This window comes from Lissotriton helveticus, chromosome 1_1 (assembly GCF_964261635.1).
Source record: "Lissotriton helveticus chromosome 1_1, aLisHel1.1, whole genome shotgun sequence".
Lineage (NCBI taxonomy): Eukaryota > Metazoa > Chordata > Amphibia > Caudata > Salamandridae > Lissotriton > Lissotriton helveticus.
In genome coordinates, this window is record NC_136057.1 from 1,995,920,971 (window position 1) to 1,995,942,449 (window position 21,479).

The window sequence follows — 21,479 nt, forward strand, 5'->3', positions numbered from 1 at the left end:
ATGACCGTGTTTGGGGTAACAAAAACACTGTCCAGCAAAATGCGAGGATAAGGGAGAAGACATCCTAATGTCCCTTGACCTCAAAATACTAACACATGCATGTACTATTAAAGCCCTGCCAACCCTTTTAAACTGTTGCCTCAGACTTATTACAATATGACATGGCATCACTGTGAATACTGAACACTATTCAGATACAACTGAGTCAGAATTGTCAAACAGCTGTGGGACCACAGCAGACTTACTGATACCATTGCACTGTCGAAGAGTGCCTTAATATTGCAGCTGCCAGAAGAGGCTTGCACACCCACACCACAAGTGAGACAGTGTTTTGATTCTGTCATGACTGATGTATTAGATAATAAGGTCCCCAAATCCACGAGAAGCGTACTATTTTGAGGGTAACCGACAAAGTTGTGCCTAATTCCAATTTTATAAACAGTGGCAATAAAGTTCTTTAACTGGTCTTTAGATGCAGACATTTTGTCAAAAATATACTGTTGCATTGTATGTTGACTAATATGTTGGATACTCCACCAAAGCTTTGCTTAATTAATGTGCTTTTGGTGACTTGTGTAGGACTTATAGGCTATCATTTAATACCCCCCAACTCAATCTGGAGGTAAAACATGAGCAAACATCTACATTTAGATCTGGGTTTCCCGTTTACATTAATTTATTTTTGCTCATAGTATTTTAAACTTTGATTGTTTTATAGTTCTATGGGCAAAATTTGAGTCCAGCGGTGATCACATATTTTTATTGTTTATCTGGGGTCTGAAATTGGACTTAAAGTCATAGTCGATTTATACAGTAATCTGGCTCCTTCACTCATAAGTTTAATAAATATCAAATAGTGTGGTACCAAAATTTCTTAACATTGACAGAAATCTTGAGCCCAGGATATTATTTACAATAATGTCACCCCATTAGAGTTAATAAGAGAACATCTACACCCAACGGGACAATATTTTTAAAATAGCGATATTTTGTTAATGGTATTCTCACATACAGCCATATGAAATACTTGATTATACTTAAGTTAAACTGTCAGTTAAGATAAAAGAAAAAGAAAACACACTGAAAAACACAGATTTGACCAGTAAATACCGACCGAAGTGGCAACACGAAACATAGAGTGTCATTTGTTTGCTTTCATCTACATGCAAAGTACCTCTTCTGGCGATGATTAAAGGTAATATACGTGGTTGAGACATTGTATGTACCTCTTGGCGATGATTGAAGTTAATACAAGTGGATGAGACATTGAAGGAGGCAAAAACTCTACATTTAGTCCTCTGTCCAGCTTGTTTTTGTAGAAAAGAAATGCATGTCCCCCTGTAGAATATTCAAATGGCAGCACATTATCTATATTTTGTGTAACGCCCATCAGAAGAAGTAATTTATTAATGTACTTTACAATAGTTTTTCTGCATCACTTGTAAGATTTCACAAGTGAATGTAGTCTATTACAACATCGAAAAATGACCTAGTTCAGATCCTTTCTGTAACTCAAAAAAAAACTAGGGGACATTGCAGATCATTGAAAGGCAGACAGTTGGATAATCCATGCTTCTTATATCGTTTCACAAATTCACCTTCATAAATTAAAGGGGCGGTTCCTTTCTGCTTCTTAAAAGAGGATGGAGACAACCTTTAGGCAAAAGGCCTTATATCCTGCCTGGATGTGAAAAAGTACTGTGCCATCCATGATCGACACAGTCACACTGTGAAGTAGTATGTCTGGCTGCCGAAGATGGTCGAAAGCCAGATGCAGTCATGTCATTGGAGCAAAAATGGGGAAGGGTGAGCCACTGCATTTCACACATGTGACAAGGCAACAGAAGCGACTATCGCAAAACTGGGTGTAACGCGAATGGTATTGGTGAAAGACTACAAGTTGTGAAGAACAGGGTAGGATTTTTAATTTAACATACCTGGTAAATGCCCTTACGCCATAGTAGGATACTCACCAGCTAAGGTTAATACCTCGTATTCCGAGTTTTCAACTTGAACGTGAAGCACAACTTGCAGTCTCGGTATCCAACACCCAAAATTCAACATTTTCCTTTTTTTTCCTGGCGTTTTGAGCAGGTTTGACTAGACAAAATATGCCAGTGGAGGACAGCAAGAGTGTGATAACAATCACACAAATCATTATTCCTATTTCTGCCCAAACCTTCAGATCAGAATGTTAGCCCTGAATTGGAATACAGTGAGAAACCGCAATTTAGTTTTTTTCAAATGCATGTGTTGCCTTCTTTATGTAAAATAGTGGTTTGAAATCAGTGTCCTGGATGCCTCTTCAATGTTGTCAATTCTTCATTCAATTGCTGAATAGTAAATCTGCATCTGCATTATGCATTTCATTTTTCTATTTTCCAGGTGGAAATGTTTTCTGGATTTGTCGTTTTTGTTTGTTGTGCCCTCCATGAAGTGGCACTCGCCTATCCAAATGGACAAATTAGCCCATCGTGCTCTAATATGCTTCCAGTGCATGGAGCTGTTAGTCCTAACAATGGTGCTGCGCCATTCAGCGTCTCTGCCTCCAACACTTCTTACACTGCAGGAGATCGTATCACAGGTACTGTAAGTCATGGCATAAAGTTAGATATCTTATAAAAACCTATGCATCTCCTTGTTATTTTGATGGCAAATCTTTTTAAGACACACCCCGCTTTATATATTAGTTGTGACATGTAGCATGTGTATGCATAAACCCAGAACAACCATACAATACTTAAGGACTAGAGATAATGACAAACCAGGATCAGACTAACAACAGGTCTAATTTGAACTTTTTTGTTATTTTCCTCTGCTTTGTCTGCAATGTTAGATATGATATTGAGTCTGTAAATTCTTTCATGGACTTTAGTTTTATGTCGTGTTGGAAGAGAATAAAAGCCTGAACTTTCTAGCCAGTACCTATCCTTCACAAATAAAATAAACAGGCGCATTTACTGTTTGTTCTCGTTTTAGGTGGGCCCCCGAAAGAGGCAGGGCCTTTTTTATCCAGACTACCACCACTGGAACGCGCTTACCTTCTTTCAGTGCCAAATTTCCACACTGTTTCAGAAGTCCCTCAAAACTCACTGTTTTGAGGAGTGTGTAGTATGTCTGGTTTCCCCTCTACCAGCTCACAATGTTGTGGTAGCCTTTGTTAAAGAGGACACCTTTTGTTAAAGTGTCTATTTTAACCTCTTCCCTCAGGCATCTGCTATCAGAGATGTGTGCCTCCCTGTCTCTAAAGAGTGCGCATGACACTCTTCACATGGCAATTAGCTTCTACCAGACATCAGGTTGGTGGACACCTGCCAGCCACCACAAGACTTCATCAACTTCCATCAGTCAGTTGAACAACACAGAAACTATGCCCATACGTTCAAACATCTTCTGTAATGATAAGTACAGAGGACTTTGGAACCACACCCATTCAATCTACCTTGTCAATTATAAAACATTGTGCAGAACCCTGGATATAATAGCAGGGACCTTGATATCCAAATCAATAAAGCTAAGATGATCAAACTGCAGTGATGCGTAAACCATCATTTGTAATGTCCAGTACTGATAAAAGAATACACGCTCAGTCTTACCTTCCATCTTCTTGCATAACATGAGTTGAGTGCTCTACAGTCCCCTGTCTGTGGACCCTGAGACCTGGCAGAATCCCCTTATCCAATTCTTAGTGTTTTAGCATCTCTTTGCCTATCACATGTTTTCGGAGTTTTTTTCATGTTGTATTTTTTACTTCTCAATTGAACTTGACCTGACCCTAATGCACATTTCTCTGGAGAATTACGTGCTGCTTGTGCCGTTGGTACCAATGGTTGAGCCTGAATTATTTTTTCTTTAAATCTAAGCAGAGTTTGTTTATTAAGTTAATTTTATATGCTTTGGCAATAAGTCCATGTGCCTTATTCTGCGCAAGTCTAGCATAACTGTGCAGAATATCCATGCAAACAAATGTTTATTTACTTTTCAAAAACTTTCTCCCACCTCTGGTGTTACATGTATATTGGAGAGCAAAATGAAAATGAATTACTGTCTTTTTACAGTATTCATTTAGTGTCGACGAAAGATATTTTGTTCACAAATGTATGCCTCTAGTTCAGAGTTCATTGAAATTCAAGTGACCAGGTTGGATACAATGAAACGCCTGGAACTACTGTGCTGTTTGCACGCAAGCTTTTTTATGTCTGCACAAACTATACAGGCAAGCCAGGAAGTAGGAACACATAAAAAAAAACCATAAAAAAGACTTATACTTCAATTATGATCTAGAAAAGTATGTAAATGCTGTATAATTTTTGTCATGTTATGTATAAAGAAGGTATTTTTTATTGTTTAGAATTTTTTGCATACAAAAGATTTCTGTAAAAATATTACCTGACAAATACTATAGTGATTTTACATTTAGTTAAGTAAATGTTTGGTTATAGTGTAAAATGTATTGATTTTAGAATTCACCAAATAATCTCTGACTTACTGAAACCAATGCACCATCTTCATTCCCGTTGACGCATCGCATGTGTCGTGGTAATACTCCCAAACGTAAAAGGAATGAGAGAGTAATACTCCTCTAGGCTGATCCGAAATAGGAATGACAAAGTCTCCAAGTGAATGGCTGAGAGCGGCAGACATGAGCATGAGACTGGCAGGAGGAAGCTTCCCGAAAACAACCAATCATTGTGTATATACCTGTGGTTAACCTCGCTATACCTAGAAAAATGCGGGTGGAGACCCAAGAACAGTCCTTTTGTGATATTGAAAGTTGGCGAACAAAGTATGAGTAAAATAAAGGTTTAATGCCTGCCAAATCAAGTTTATATGCGAATACAGCTGTTCTCCTGCTTTTTGGTAAAATACGAAAAGTCAGTGGCACGTGCCCGACCTTTAAAATAACGTCATTAGGTCCTCATCAAAACATTTCACTTTGAAATGTGATCAAATGGATAAATCAAGCGTATTTGGCTATGTTACATGTCACTAAAACGTAGTTTGCGAATATGACAATAGATGAGGTTCTGTTTTGCTCAAACATTTGTCATTATGTTATTTATTATACTGTATTGAAATTTAGATATCGTGTTTTGTGAACTAGAATACCATTTTGAAACTGACAATGATACCGATTTTATACCATTCCTTGTCTCCCCTTCCCAAGTGACTCTGCAAGCAAATTCTGGTTTCACTTTTAAAGGGTTCTTGCTGCAAGCCCGTACCACGACGGGGGATGCTATTGTTGGTACATTCAGTGTAACAGATGCAAACACACAGGGACTTCCCTGCAACAGCGTGACGGTATGTTAAAGTCTGTTTTCTCTCTGTCCTGTAATCTTAAATTTATTAATGATGAAGCTGGCCATGTACTCTGCACTTTTCATATGTGTTCCCTTTAAAGTGTAGATATGAATAATGCAAATTATTTAGTTAGAAGATAATCTGATGATGGTGAGCATTAACAAACCACACCACTACGGTCGCTTAACCTGCAGATTTTTACCAAACCATGCCAATTTATATAATCTCCTGCATTTTAAGGTCTGGTGTTAGCCAAGACCTTTTTGATTTTACTAAAATATGTATAATCTACTTACATATAGGGGCTTTGAACCACCTCTCTTCAACCATTGTTCTGTTGTTGTTTCATTCACATTTTGTTTCCGCCGACTACAGCATATAGCATGGGCCATGGGTCAGCTTACTTAAGCCACAGGTTAACTTCGCTTTGAGTGACAGCATTTTGCTCTTCACAAGCAGCACATCCGCACACAGGCTAGCTCCCTTAAAGTGCAAGTGTTTTACTCTTTTTACTTTATAATTACTTTAGAGTTGGCTTTGTGTTTAGTGCCTGATGTGATACCTGGACGCTTCTGATGTGAACAAACGGCACATTCCATCTTTATCAGATCTCATCCCCTGCCAATGTTGGTGTAAATTCCTTGTGGAGTGTTTTGCTTTTCTGACTGCTGTCATTTCACAGCATACCAAATTGTGTTGATTTGAAAAATGTTCTGTATTAAGTGATTCTCTCTTTCTTTCTTTCTTTCTTTCTTTCTTTCTTGATGAGGGTCTGGCATATTCCCTAACAATAATGTTTTGCAAAAACCATGACAAAACAAAGCAAGGATTGCCAGAAGGCTGGCAGCCAACACCAGACCTAATGACTTTGCCTATGCTTGTTTCACTATGCAACCTATTTACTTTGCAGGCTGAATGTCTTTACGCTACCAGCCTCGTACATTTAAAATAATGTTTTTGCTAAGCTTTACCTCATGATTTTCAGATCTGTGGGGAAGAGGGGAAATTGCACGGCAAAATTGCACTTGTGCACATTTTAGCCACACAATTGTCACTAGTATTCTTGCTGGTGATAGTGGTTGGTTTTATTCATTTGACATGATTTTACTGTATTATTAAAGAAGTACAACTGCATCAAAGTAGCAATACTTGTGCTAGCCATTCCGAATACAGCTCTTTACAGCGAGGAGCAGCATTGTGATTGTCTTGCTTGCTTCTAGGTAAGACAATACTTTGCATCATTAGAGGCTGGGGGACCCGAGTTAAGTTTCCCAGCTTTCTGATGGAACTGGGAGTGCCTCTCACGGAAGAGTTTAATTGTGCATGCGAGAACGTTGAAGCTAAGATGCTGTCCCTATCCACTTGGGCACATTAATTTGCAGTACAAAAGGGGGTGGTGATGGACGGAGCATCTGAACCAATCAAACACTCACACCCAGTCAAAAGATCTGGGTTTGATCCATCACCGTTCTTTAGCCCACTCTGCCACCCCAGTTCAGACATGGCTATATGAAAATCAGTCTGACCCTGTGCCTCATGGGAACAGTCCAGCCCGAACTGCCAAGCCATGCCTTCCCTGGACCGGAAACAAGCTTCCGAGGACCGGTTTCTGGCATTCCAGCTGTCTTCAGCCCGGCTTGCTTGAAACCAGTGGCAAAGTGAGCAAGGGACTCACGTCTGAGCATACCCTGCCACACTTATGGCGGCCAAAGCGGTACAAAAGGGGGTGGTGATGGACGGAGCATCTGAACCTATCAAACACTCACACCCAGTCAAAAGATCTGGGTTTGATCCATCACCGTTCTTTAGCCCACTCTGCCACCCCAGTTCAGACATGGCTAAATGCAAATCAGTCTGACCCTGTGCCTCATGGGAACAGTCCAGCCCGAACTGCCAAGCCATGCCTTCCCAGGGGCGGATTTGATTTGCTCAAACACTCCGTCCATCATCCCCTTTTGTATCGCTTTGTTCGCCCTAAGTATGGCAGGGTGTGCTCAGACGTGAGTCCCTTGCTCACTTGGCCACTGGATTCAAGATAGCCTGGCTGATGAGGATTATGAATCCGAAACCGGTCCCAGGATGCTTGTTTCCGGTCCATGGAAAACATGGCTTGGCAGTTCGGGCTGGACTGTTCCCATGAGGCACAGGGTCAGACTGATTTGCATATGGCCATGTCTGAACTGGGGTGGCTGAGTGAGCTAAAGAATGGTGATGGATTAAACCCAGATCAGTTGACTGGGGGTGAGTATTTGATTTGCTCAAACACTCCGTCCATCCTCCCCTTTTGTATCGCCACATTAATTTGCAACCTGCTCTCCATTGCCAATCATAGATCACTGTATGAGGGGCAATGCCTCATTTACAATGTCAGATGCTAAGCTGACACTGATTCAGACCTGAAACTATTGTCATAAATAAGACAGGGTTGAGACAGGTGAGAAACGGATAGACAGACCTCTAAGCAGCCAGCCATTGTCTGGTGCAGTATAAACAATCGAGACCTATTGGCTATGCCAATGTTTATTTTTCTTGTTTTAGGTTATGCTCAATGCTTTAACCTGTGAGTTCGGTTGGTTTATGGGTCTGAAACTCCTACTCTAGTTATCTATGAAAGTGTAATTAATATGAAATTAAGTTACAAACCTGATAATAAACTACTTCTTACTGAATAAAAATGTGTAATTATTTGATTAAAATTTTCTCTTTCATCTGCTGCATAATCAACAGAATTAAACAAAAAAATGTTTTTAGCTAAAATGGATCGAAAGTTACTAAAAGCATGTCAACGTTTTCATGCCCTGTGGAAGGCCTTTTGCAAAGGTGGTTGTCTTTCAGTTGCTTTCTGCTGACTCTTTATGTCAAACTGGACCAAATGAGTTGAAATATTTGCCCATACAGAGTTACGATGTGTAAAAATAATGAAGTAATACTTTCACGAAATCTGCCATATTATGCTGCTTAAGTTTCCTTTTCTTGACGCATGGTTTAGTCAACCCTGCCACATAATTTGGTCCACCCCTGCCACATATTACCACTGGCAGCAGAGCAACAGAAACAGGCTACAATGCAGTCCTTTCCCAATGCAATTTTACGATCTGGATTTTCTGCCTATCAAAATTGGGCCAGGTGTTCTCACATCCGGACCTCTTAGAATTGTGTGGTATGGAATTCAACACGGAAATTCAGCTCCGTACACATCTTACTCATGGCCCAAATGCTGCCAAGTAAAATTATTTGTATCTAAAGGTTTGAAACTATTCATGCCTCATATTGTGTTTTCATACCTCTAACATACCCTATTAGGGTATGTTTGATATGGACGAATACACAGAATTGTTTTTGTAATAGAACATTACAAAGAGCAAAGATTTCCTTAAGGTTCTATCATGCTCCTTTCTTTCCCCTTTGGTGTTAAAAGCATGTATTTAATTTCCTTGCAGTGAACAGCGAGCCGTGAGCAGTTTGTGCTCACCAATGCAAAACTCTAAAGATTCCTGTTTTTGCCCCACAGAGGAGCCCCACCTCAGTAAAGTGCTCTCCGGTGCGCGCGATGGTCACCAAGGCGCATGATGCTTTCCGTGTGAGTCAGTCGCCTCACCTTTCCAGGGTTATTCAGTGGCGCATGTTATTGGTTTAACACAAGCGCAGGAACAGGACCTTCTGTTTGGATGTTTAAAGAACAAAAATCACATCACATCAGAAGCTGAAGAAGAGAAATCACGTCAGAAGAGGGAGGGGGAGCAGTGAGGGGGTACTTAGAGAAGAGAGAAAGAGGGGGTGGAGGAGAATGGCTTAATGAGCCATTACAAAAGCCAGATGGCCTGTGCATGTTCACGCGCACGTGACCGCATGCTGGTGGCCGGCAAAAGGCTTTGGTAGCACTTTTAAAAGCCAGTTTCTAAATGTCTTGCAGACCAGCGTGTGTGCTGGCTCTAGCGAGACCTAAGAAATACATAAACTGATAAATCATTACATATACTGACCAATTCTACTGGTGGTGTGGTATTGCCCCAATCCCTTATTTGTGTGTTTGAACTGAATGGGAAATCAGTAAGCACATATCTTTACATAGATTTCAGCAGGCTAAAAAGAGGTACCCCCAGGCTGTTTATTGGCCTCACCCATTGTTCTCACTGTGCAACATTGGCCCTGGTGAGATCTGTTTTGAAGCTTGTAATACAATCCTTGATGAGGATTATAAACAAGCATTTGCAATGCAATTGGTCTCGCATTTACACAAGTTTAAGCTGTTGACATTGTAAATGACAGTGCCTTTTATTTATGTTTTAAAAACCAAAACATAAATAAAAGGCATTGCTAATGGCATAGTCGTTGGGCAGTAGGGGGAGGGGTAAGCGGGGGTTGGATGGGCAGGAATGTTTCTAAGATCATGTTTAAAAAGTATTACTTTCAATTCCTACCTCTCAATGCAGTTCAATAATCTGATGTACAAAGGTGAAGTGCTTCAGCATGGAGAGGTGTAAAAAGTCTGTTTTCTCCTGCAGTATAGAATTCCATTTGTTTCAAGTTCATTGCTCTTTATGGAGGGTCTTAGTGTAGGAGATGTACAAGGACGGCCCTGCCCTATTACGTGCCGGATATGAGTTATTCATGTTAGAATGTGGGTAGGTAGTGAACTTTTTCATTGGTCCAAAACAAGTAACACTGAGTTGTTATAAATAAATATTGCTTATGGGACATTGCTGGGGCTCTCGTTCTAATATTAAAGCATAAAAGTAGGTTGGTTTTGATGACGAAGCTAAAGCAGTGGAATTTATTCCCAATTCTTCAATGGCAAATTGAACGTATGCTGTCGAGGTGCTTCTCTGATGTTAAACACGGTAATGAGTTTAAAAATACAAATCTTTGCCGTTTTTTTCATAGCACAAACTTCTTTTTTAATTCTTGCAGTTTTATGTTGCAGAAACTCGACCCAAAGGTATTGGAGTGCTTTAGATGAGCACCAGTTACAGTAACATTACATAAGGACCCATTCATATGTTTTGTTTTTAGGAAGTGCAGTGGATAAAACAGCTTCCTAGTGTGTCCCATATGGCATACTTGTCCAAAAATCACACTTTTGGAATCCCTTGAAGTAGGCCGGTTTGAGTTCTTTCTATTTATTCTCAACCCCCGATTCCCTTAGACGCCAGCAACCACTGTGATGCAACACCCGTCCCTTTATTGGACATAGGCATGTTTTAGGGAAATGTTTCCTGTTTGGGAATGCAAAGGAACGGACAGAAGGTCTCTGTCCCTTGCCGGCCTTTATCCCTGCATCTGTGGCCAAACCAAGGGCTGGTATATTACTCTATCAGGAGCTACACTTTTTTCCCCTCTCTGTAGGAGCGCTCTCCTTTACTGGAGTCACACCAATCTCCTGACCACTATACGCTCACCTCTGACTCATTCCTCTGCACTTTTTCTCAACTTATCTTTACGTCATTATTGCCACATTTTAAATTATCATTCACAAATGCATCAATCGGTACCAGCTCTTTGTGAATGAGTAAATGTTAATTCCCTGCCAATTCACACAGATGAGTGAATTCATTTGATCATTCCTGCTTTAACAAGTCTTTAATCTCTCTTACACCCCCCCCCCATAGCAGTTCATCACAACTGACCTACAGGCCGCTGATGAACCTCACAGGCCTCCTTTCCTACTTGAGTGCAGCCCACTTGAAGTGAGGGATGGGACCTGATTAGGTTTCTCTGTCATTGGATACATGTGAGGCTGCCAGCATTGAGGCTGCAGCCAAGGGTGTGAGGGACTCTCTGGTACACCACTGCTTACAAGTCTTAGCTCAGAACAGCCACCCGCACAACTCACTCCATCGTTGTCAGCCCGAGACCCAGGAGCCCGCTTCCTACGGAGGCATACATTGTTCAACGTCGCTGCTAGAGTACAGACCACATTACTGGGTGAGCAGAGCGCGGAAGCCCTCCGGTGAGAGACGAGTGGGGGTCAGTGTGCCCCTACGTTATGAGCGCGTGTACTGTAAGGAACCCCTACGTTATGAGCGCATGCACTGTAAGTAAACAAGCAGTTGAGATTGTCCCAGCAGCTTCAAAAGTGAAAGCACGGGCAGCGCACTGAATCTAAACTAAAAACACGTCGTCCTGCCCAAAATAGGACAAACTCAATAATGAAAATAGTGCTTACAAGAATCAATAAGACGCACAGTGCAAGAACCAAAGTAAAGAAACCAGTAGCCATGGGAGGTTACACATTACATCAGGGTGGTACTAAGGAGGGACTAACAAGCCTCTTTATGAATCAGAAGCTAGCATTTACAAAGGACAAACACGCAAACCAATTAAAAATATGGAGGGGTGAGTGGGGGTGGCTTCTCTCCCATACTGAACTGCAACATATCATTGCCAGAGCAGCTGCCTCAGGCTCGACCTAAAAATGTGGTGCTATTACTGTGATTTAGAGAGACAATATTTCCATTAAATGTATGTAAACTTATTACATTAGACTTTCCCTCATTTGAGCCCATGGTGTGTAAATGTACCATCTCCTCTAAATATTCATATATGTTTCTACTACATTACAACTTGGGTCTCTTGTTAACATTTCCTGATTTGATCTTTGGCATATTGTCTCTGCCCTCTTCTGATTCAACACTCATTTCTCATGGTACTTAGTGACTAGTAACAAAGGGCCTGATTCTGAGATTGGTAGTGTGGGAGTGCGGAGTCACTTCCAAAGCTCACCGCCTGCCTGATTACGAGCTTCCTCAGTGTCTGGAGGGTGGTCCTTTGTCGTTCCCACAGTGGTGCTATTTAAAAAGGCACCACAATGCCTGTTCCTGCACAGCATGGACTCTGCAGTCCATACGTGCAGGAAAGGTGGTGCATGCACGCAGGGGGGGAGCAACATGGGCCTTTCTGCATGTATCCCCATGGCCTGAGATACCAGGGAACTCTGTAGGGCCCCTTAGTACCCTCACCAGCAGCCTTTTCAAGGCAGGCTCACCGCCATGAAAAGGCTGTATTTCAATTACAGGAAACCAATGTATTTGCAGATCAGAATACAACATGACTCGCACTCCAGAATTGGATATCTATGCAAAGCAGCCAAATCAGTTGTCTGTCTTTTATGTCTGTATCATTACACTTTAAATGATGGTTGTGTTTATGTGCAAGTTGGCTTGGAGCAAGACCTCTGTGGTCGAAACGCGTTGCCGTTTAAACCAAAACAACTAATTTCATGAATTAAATCCTGGAGTGAGAGTCCTTCTGTATTTTGAACTGCGAATACAATGGTTTCCTGTAATTTAAAAAAATATATATTTATATTTATTACCTACTGGTGGTCGCCAGTAGGTAGTTATAGTTAGGACCTATTTTCCATAGGAAATCCGCAACATTCTATTCCCAAAAACCTTTGCGCCAGTTGACGAATCTTTGTGAAATTTTCAAAACTTTTGGCCAGCTCCAGTCCGCTGCTAACCTGAAAGTCTCAGGGTGATTCATCAAGCGGGGGCTGAGAAAAAAGGAGGGTCCCAAAACGTGTTTTCCAATTCAATTTTCCATAGGAACCTTTGGTCGCAGCTACAGCCCGAACTGCTGAACAGAATTACACCAAATTTGGCAAAAAAGCTAGCCCTTGGTTCAGAGTCTTGCCTTTTGGTTAAATGGTGTAAATCCGTTCAGTAGTTCCTGAGAAAATCAAAAGTAAAATCACATATATATCTATGGCCACGGTGGATCCGCGCACCCTGAGCGGACCCTGCGCGCACCCTCCCGGTCACGAGCTGCATGCTAATTGTCTGGAAACTGGCTGTCAACACTCCAAACCAGGAAGTGTTGGCAGCCATTTTATGCCTCGGTAGAACCGATGCAAAAGATATCCTTTAAAAAAGTGCGCAAAATGCAAAAAGGGGGCAGGGTAAAAACACCCATAACACCTAGGCCTGCAAGGAAAAAAAAACGGCAAAATCTGCGCAGAGTGCGCGGATTCTGCCATGAAAAAAAAAAACGAAGCGCGGCCTCCCTCACTTCGAAGATAATTAGCCCCTGGGTGGGGCCAAGTCCCGGGGGCATGCAAAAAAAGTGTGGGGGGGGGCAGGCCTTGTAGGACGGTGACTTACAACCAGTCCAGGTTTTAAAATGTTTAAAGCTTCCCATGTCATTCAACTGAATTATTTTCACTTCCTACTCACTTCAGCACCCTCATTTCAAGCACGTTCCCCTTTTGAGCAACCTCCTTTTACTTTAATTCATATTGTCAGAAAGTTTTTTGACCCTCTATCTCCACTTAACCTGAAAATAAAATGCATAGTGGATAAGGTTATGTTGTGTTGCACTTTTTCATTTATGTTTTGAATAATTTATTAAATACAGTGAGCCCACAAGTTGTTGTTCAGCAGCTCCTGATTTTATTAATATACCAAATAGGAATTTTGTTTGTATCTTGTTAGAGTAAGGTCTAGGACCAGTGTCTTTTATACAATGTTGGGAGGGGGGCTGCGCGGCTACCCTCCTGGAGCCCTTTGATGGCCCTGGGGACTGCCACCCCCCAGGGCCAGCTCCTGCAGTGTCCCTGGATCCTCAAACCCGGGGCACTGCTGTTTGCTATTCCAGTTGAGAAAAAGGGGGGGTTTTTACCCAAGAAAATCCACGCGGGACCTGGGTGCTATACGATATACAAAATGAGGGTCCCTGTGAACTGTGTACACATTATTCACATTTATTTGAAGCAATGATAACAAAACAATAAACACACTGTAAATTAATCACAATGAGCAAATACTGCAATTTATAAGTTACAATAACAGTGCCCCAAAGCAAGAGAAAGAGAAGTGAGGTAGCGTGATGCTGTGAAGAAGAAAAGAATAAGTAAGAATGATAATATTTGTGACTAACCGTTGCCCCTAGAAACGACCCGGAACTATCCGAGTGTTAGTACTTTGTCTATATCTGCGGCTTTTAGACTCTGCTTGGGCGCGAGTACGTAGAGTTCACCCCTCCCGCCACGGAGAGTTAATTTAGGAATACGAGACGCCTTTACTTGGTAAGAAACCAGTAAGAATGAGGCATTGTCTTAAGGTTGGCACGCATTTATTTTATACTGATAGTAATCTCCCCGACTGCAGAAACCCTTCAGATGCGAGCGAGTTGATTCAAGTACGAAGTACCTGCCCCGATTAGGTATGTGTTTCTTTAGCACTGGGTGCCTAACACGGTCAATATTGTGGATGAAACCGACACGAGTAATACCTCCTTTTCGATTTTCGTAGGCTTTTTACATTACGTTCCGGTCTCTTTCCATTAGACGCTTTGGCCATCTACCCTCCGGTATGAATTACAAACCTCATGATGTCAACCTTTGATAAACACCATCTGAGAGTGGTATTAACAACCCCTTTCTTTGTTTTAAACCCATTGCGATATGTGGTTGTGATCATAACTCATATTGGGTAATGCATTATCTTTGTCTCTACTTGTTTAAACATCTGTGTCAAATCAATGACACTCCCAATGGCACATATTTTCAAATTCATTGCAATATGTGTTTGCGATCATAATTCAGTGGCTATAATTGTCCATACTTGTCTACATAACTATGTCTAAAGAATGACAACCCCAGTTGAAATTACGGGTTTGGATGGAGTCTGGTTTATCCTGGTCTATTCTAGGAGTGTGTTGTTGTTTTAGGATCGATTAATGGATAGACTAGTGATTTTTTATCATTAACTGACAGAGATACTATAACTACAAATGTCATTTTATCTTCTTAGTAAGGGGCATGACACAGCCGTTCTAATTTTTATCTTTTAGAATTTGATGAATTTGGAAAGTGGATTTCCGTAACTGATTAGCGAATGAAAATACCTCTACGTATCATGGTAATTTGCTTAATTAATTTCTCTACCGTTCGTTACGGTGTGAATATTTACTATCGTAATTTCTCCCAATTTATATGGGTATGTTTACTTATGTTAAATTATTTATATTCTTACAGAAATTATAGTGCACCCTTCTTTACATCCTTGTCCTGATGAAGACCCCGATGTAAGGCCTCAAGTACGCCTACTGCTGTAGCGTGGGGTCGAAACGTCGACTGCTACCTCCCCTCCTTCTCAGTTGACACCGCCCGCATTTCCTGGATATTACATACCAGTGTCAATATAGACTTTTTTTGATAAGCAATGGGATAATTTATGATTCCTCTCTTTGGCTCAGGGACCTGAAGCCGATTTATTGTGTGTATAAAATTCAACAAATTCAAGAATTTGATCTAATTTTTAGTCACGAATATTATCATTCTTACTTATTCTTTTCTTCTTCACAGCATCACGCTACCTCACTTCTCTTTCTCTTTCTTTGGGGCACTGTTATTGTAACTTATAAATTGCAGTATTTGCTCATTGTGATTAATTTACAGTGTGTTTATTGTTTTGTTATCATTGCTTCAAATAAATGTGAATAATGTGTACACAGTTTGCTATTCCAGGGCGGGAGCCGGGGCTCCCGCCCTGTCATAGCAAACTTGGTTTGGATTTTGAAAGAGAGAGCAGGGAAACCTGCTCTCTCTTTCAAAAGGCAAACCCAATTGCTTTTCCCCACGGATAACTGAATGTTAGCAGCTCCCAATGTGGGAAAGCAATGCCGGCTCCCGTAGGACACGGGGAGCCTGCTGGTCCCGTAGGGGGCATTGGGGCTCCCCCCCACGACCCCCAACGTTGTATATAGGCCCCGGGGGCTGAGGTCCTCGGGGAGAATAGAAATTAGTGGTAGGTGCTAATTTTTTGTTTTTTGTTTTTTTACAGTAAAATTAGGAGTCGCGCACTCAGTGCTGCGCTCAGCGCAGTCCACTGGTGTGCACACGTTGGGTGCTTTTCTCTTAACGCATTGGGTGCACGACTCCTAACGCTTTGGGTGCGCGACTCCTAACTCGTTGGGAGTGTGACCCCAAGCAAAAAAAATGTAATATTTTCAGATATATCGAGCTTATGTGTTTAGATCTTGGGTGGCTCTAAAAAAGAGCCGTTGTGTTTATTGGGAGATTTTGGTACCTACAAGTTAGCACCCATGCAGAGTCTAAAGTTGTTGAGGAAGACTCTGTTACCCTCATCTGTGAAATGTACACCATCTCTCCTATAGATGCCGTCCATATTAAAACACAGATTGTTGTTGTAAATGGACTCCATTCTATAATCTCTGAGATAAGCAGAAACTGCTTTATTGCCATGTTTCCTAGCTTTCTCTATCTGTGGACAAAATTGATTGGACCAGTTCCATTTCTGTCTTTGACGTATGTTAGAATAGACAAAGGCAGTTTAGGGGAAAAGTGACATCAATTCTCCAAAGGTGTCCTGCATAAGTATTTCCAGGCCTACCCCAGTCAAAGTGCCTAGGTAATTGCCACCACAGTGCACAATTATGAGGTCAGGGTGTTGGAGATGCAAAAAACGATGTAACCAATGGCATTAATTGGTGCCACTTTAATCCTCTGTCCAATCCTTTAATGTCTACATTTGGCAAAGCTAGGTCCTTGTCAATGCCACTGTTTTCTGCATACCTTTGGAACCAGAAAATATAGCTGTCCTACAATCCACACTCTAAGCATTTTGAAAGGAGGTCTGGATGCACTCAGAAGATGTCTGTATGTGAAATGGCGGTTTGACAACTAAGATTTCTCTAAAATGGTGGATAAGATGCAGTTTAAAAAAAAGAAATGATTGGCTGTTTGAGAACATTATAGACTGAAAAGTAGTGTGCATGTTTCTGTGTTTCAAAAGCATGTTTCTTATTGGGTAATGAACTGTTTGAAAGGAACATTAATAGGATACGCTGATATTTTGAAAAGCCAAGCACACTTGCTGTTTGGATTAGCAACATTGTGTGCTGAACGTGTGACCTGTGAGTTCAGTTGAGTGTTCCATGAACTGTTACTATAGTAACAGGCAGTAAGCAGATTGGGGTTAGGGTTCAAAGTTATGTCAATTGGAAAGGGTTGAAATGTGTAACCAATAGGAATGTGTGTTGGATTTTGAATTAATGTGGGAAGCAATGTGATTTGATATTTACATGCATATGTGTGCAGAATGAGAGGGAAAGTTTGCCTTTTTTTGTTTTGCTAAGAGCAGTGCAATACAGAGATTCTGTATAAGACAATCTGGTGTCTGACTGACATACTTAATCTACAAATCAATTTGAAAGGGGAGTTATTAATTTGCGAGGGTTTGTATGTGGTGTCTTTGTTATTAATAAGACTAATGTGTTTCTCTTGCTAAAGTCCAGGGAGTAGTGTTGCTTGTCTAGAATCACATTGTGAGTCTGTCTGCATTTGGGCAACCATTGTCAGAGAAGCATTTGGTAACTTCATGTCTTATGCTGACAGATAACTGCTTTAAAACCTGCCATGTCAAGTTTTAGTAGAATTAGAAGCCAGTCATTGTGTATGCATTCGCGGAATGAGACAGGCAGTGAATTATGTAGAATGTGTGCAGTCACCTTACCCCTTCCAGACAATTGAATGTGTTTTGGTAAAGTCCAAGAAATAGTGTTGCTTGTCTAGAATCACAATGTGAGTCTGTGTGCATTTGGGCAACCATTGAGAGAGAAATGTTTGGGTACTTCATGTATTTGCAGAGAGATAACTGCTTTAAAGCCTGTCATGTTGTCAAGTTTTAGTACTATTAGAAGCCAGTCATTGCTTATGCATTCGCAGAATGAGACAGGCATTCACAGTAGACTGCAGTAGTGAATTATTTAAAATGTGTGTAGTCACCTTACCCCTTCCAGACTAGTGAATGTGTTTTGGTAAAGTCCAAGGAACAGTGTTGCTTGTCTAGAATCACACTGTGAGTCTGTGTGCATTTGGGCAACCATTGTGAGAAGCATTTGGGTACTTCATGTATAACTGCTTTAAAACCTGTCCTGTTGTCAAGTTTTAGTAGTATTATAAGCCAGTCATTGTGTATGCATTCGCAGAATGAGACAGGCATTCGCACTAGACTGCAGTAGTGAATTATGTATAATGTGTGCAGTCACCTTACCCCTTCCAGACAATTGAATGTGTTTTGGCTGCTACCCGAAGGTGTCCTGGCGCTGAGGTGAAGTCCTACCCGTGGATTGCATAAGTGATTGTTGCTAAAGAGCCAGGTTTTTAGGACCTTCCTGAAGGCTATCAGATTAGTCATGCTTCTTAGATGTAGAGGAAGCGAGTTCCACGCCTTGGCTGCATTGGTGGTGAAACTTCTACCTCCTGCCCCCCCCCCCCCCATTTAGCTTTTTTTGTTTGTGGTGCTGCTACAAGTTTGGCATCTGATGAATGGAGTTTTCTTTTTGGTGTATACCAGCGGAGTTGTTGCCTTAGATATTCTGGCCCAGATCCCTGCAGGGCCTTGAACACCAGGCAAAGGGCCTTAAATTGGATGCACTTTTTGACTGGTAACCAAATGAGGTTTTTTTTATAGATGGGGAGATAGATGCATACTTAGGGATACCTGTGAGGAGTCTAGCCTCTGCATTCTGCAGCATCTGCAATTCATGCATGCAGTCTTCTTGCAACTTGAGGTATAGACCATTGCAATAGTCCAGCCTGGACAATACCAGGGCCGAAACTACTATTTGTTGTGCGTCTTTATGAAGTAGGAACATTATTTTCCTACAGGTCATGAGAATGAGTGATGTGGTCGATGTCACTGCGTTAATCTGGTCTTTAAAGCTTAAAGTGGAATCGATGCAAATTCCCAGGTTCTTCACCTTCTTGGTGGGGGGTGGTAGTGGGCCAAGGGCAGCCGGCCAGCAGTTTGGGGTCCAAAAGGAGGGGTTGGTGCCAAAAAGTACCACCTCTGTTTTGCTGGAGTTGAGCTTTAGGCAGTTCCGTGCCATCCAATCACTCACTGTATACATGCAGTTCTGAAGCCTAGAAGCAGTGTCACCTTGTTTATCGGGTCGAATATTGACCACGATTTGGGTGTTATCAGCGTATGATGTGAGATTAAACCCAAAAGACTCAATAAGCGGGGCCGGCGAGGAAACATAAATGTTAAAAAGTGTGGGGCTCAGAGAGGATCCCTGAGGAACTCCACAGGGTAGGGAAAAAGCTTCTGCCTCAAAATTATCTAGTTTAACCATTTGCGTTCTATCTGAAAGAAAGGATTTAAGGAGTACTTGTGCTGTTTGTTTGACACCTATCTCTTCCAAACGGTCCACCAGCAGGGTGTGGTGGATCGTATCAAATGCCGCCGAGAGGTCCAGCATGATCAGGGCGGCACTTCCTCCTTGATCAAGAATGGCCCTGGTCTCTTCCGTGGATTTGATGAGTGCCGTTTCCGTACTATGCCCCTCTCTAAACACGTATTGGGTGGGGTCTAGTGTCTCGGAACGGTTGAGAAATTAGTTGAGCTGGGCATTCATGTTTTTCTCAATAATCTTCGCTGGAAGGGGCTGTCTAGAGATGGGTCTAAAATTGTTTGGATCCTTGGCGTCTAAGTTGGGTTTCTTTAGCAGTGGAAGGATGGATGCCTCTTTCTAATGCTTTGGGAAGTATCCTTCCTTGTACATTGCATTAAAAATGGATGTGAGTTTGCCTGCCACTGTCATAGCTGCGAGTTTTACAGTTTCGATAGGGCAAGGATCGTAAGGGGATCCTGACTTCGCCTGAATAAGGATTTTATAGGTGTCCTCATCTGTGAGGGAATTAAAATTTTTTAAATCTATGTTGTTTTTAGAGTCTTTTGTTACAGTGGTGGGTGCGGAAGATAAGTTGCTATTTGACATGTTTGAGATGGCTGAGAAGATGGCATTAACTTTATCGAAAAATAACTTTGCTATGTTGTTACATAGGGCTTGACTTGGGGGGGGGGGGTGCAGTGACGGATGCGCTAGGGATTTGACAATTTTAAACCGAGTTTTAGGCTGGTTTTTCACCTCCTGAATTTTTTTGGTGAAGTATTTTTGTTTAGTACTGTGAAGTAGCTGTTTATACTGGGCTAGACCCTGTTTATATACTTTTTTGGTAGAGAGATATTACAACCAGGGCAGATCTGTGTGCATTTAGGCAACCCTTGTGAGAGAAGCATTTGTTTACTTCATGACTTTGCAGACAGATAACTGCTTTAAAACCTGTCATGGTGTCAAGTTTCAGTAGTATTAGAAACCAGTCATTTCCTTATGCATTCGCAGAATGAGTCAGGCTTTCACACAAGTGTAATTCTGAAATATGTAGAATGTGTGCAGACACCTTACTACTTCCAGACTAGTGAATGTGTTTTGGTAAAGTCCAAGGAATAGTGTTGCTTGTCTAGAATCACACTGTGAGTCTCTGTGCATTTGGGCAATCATTGTGAGAGAAGCATTTGTTTACTTGTCTTTGCAGACCCTTTATCCCACCAGGTTGGTCGCTCCCCCTCCACACAGCACCGACTGTGTGTACCTGCCCCAGCTGCCGCTGCAGAGGAAGTTCGAGGTCCTCCACCACCTGCAGGCTTCCACCTGCGCCTTATCCCAGATGGCAAGTGGTAGGTCGTAGGTTTGTTCATCTTCCGCTTTATTGTTTTATTGTATTGCCTGTATTTGATTGTCTGTGACTGCTGTTGTTTTGTCTTCCCCCGCTACCTGTTCGTGGTCCGTGCCCTTTTTCCTCCCTCTGTTCCCCTCGCTGTCCCCGTGTCTCTCAGCCTGGTTTTTCCTATTGTACCCCTCGCTGCCCCATGTCTCTGCCCGGTTTTTCCTTCTCTACCCCTCGCTGCCGCGTGTCTCAACAGGGTTTTCCCTTCTGTTCCCCTGCCCCTGTGCCTCTCTGCCCATTTTTGCCTTCTGTATCTCAGCTGCCCCTGTATTCTCGTGCCCTCTTTGCCTTCTGTGCCACTCATTTTTTCCCTGTATTTCTGTGCCCTCTTGCCTCTGTCACACTAATTTTTCCTGTATTTCTGTGCCCTTTTTGCCTTCTGTGCCACTCGTTTTCCCCTGTATTTCTGTGCCCTCTTGCCTCTGTGACACTCATTTTTCCTTTATTTCTGTGCCCTTTTTGCCTTCTGTGCCACTCGTTTCTTCCCTGTATGTCTGTGTCTTCTTGCCTCTGACACTCGTTTTCCCTCGATCTTGTGCCCTTTCTGCCTCTGTGCTACTCGCCTGGTGGCCAGTGGTAGGCCGTAGGTTTGTTTATCTTCCGCTTTATTGTTTTATTGTATTGCCTGTATTTCATTGTT

General features: G+C 41.9%; 1 protein-coding gene across 4 annotated transcripts in view; it reads left to right on the forward strand.

Annotated features, from left to right (window-relative positions):
• LOC144755443 (putative ferric-chelate reductase 1) overlaps positions 1-21,479 on the forward strand; it is a 552,454-nt gene that overhangs the window by 97,207 nt on the left and 433,768 nt on the right. For all 4 annotated transcript variants that reach the window (XM_078644381.1, XM_078644371.1, XM_078644398.1 and 1 more), the window contains 2 exons: positions 2,386-2,584; positions 5,168-5,304. In XM_078644381.1, coding sequence (XP_078500507.1) covers positions 2,386-2,584; positions 5,168-5,304 — 336 coding nt within the window. The remainder of the gene's footprint in view (positions 1-2,385; positions 2,585-5,167; positions 5,305-21,479) is intronic.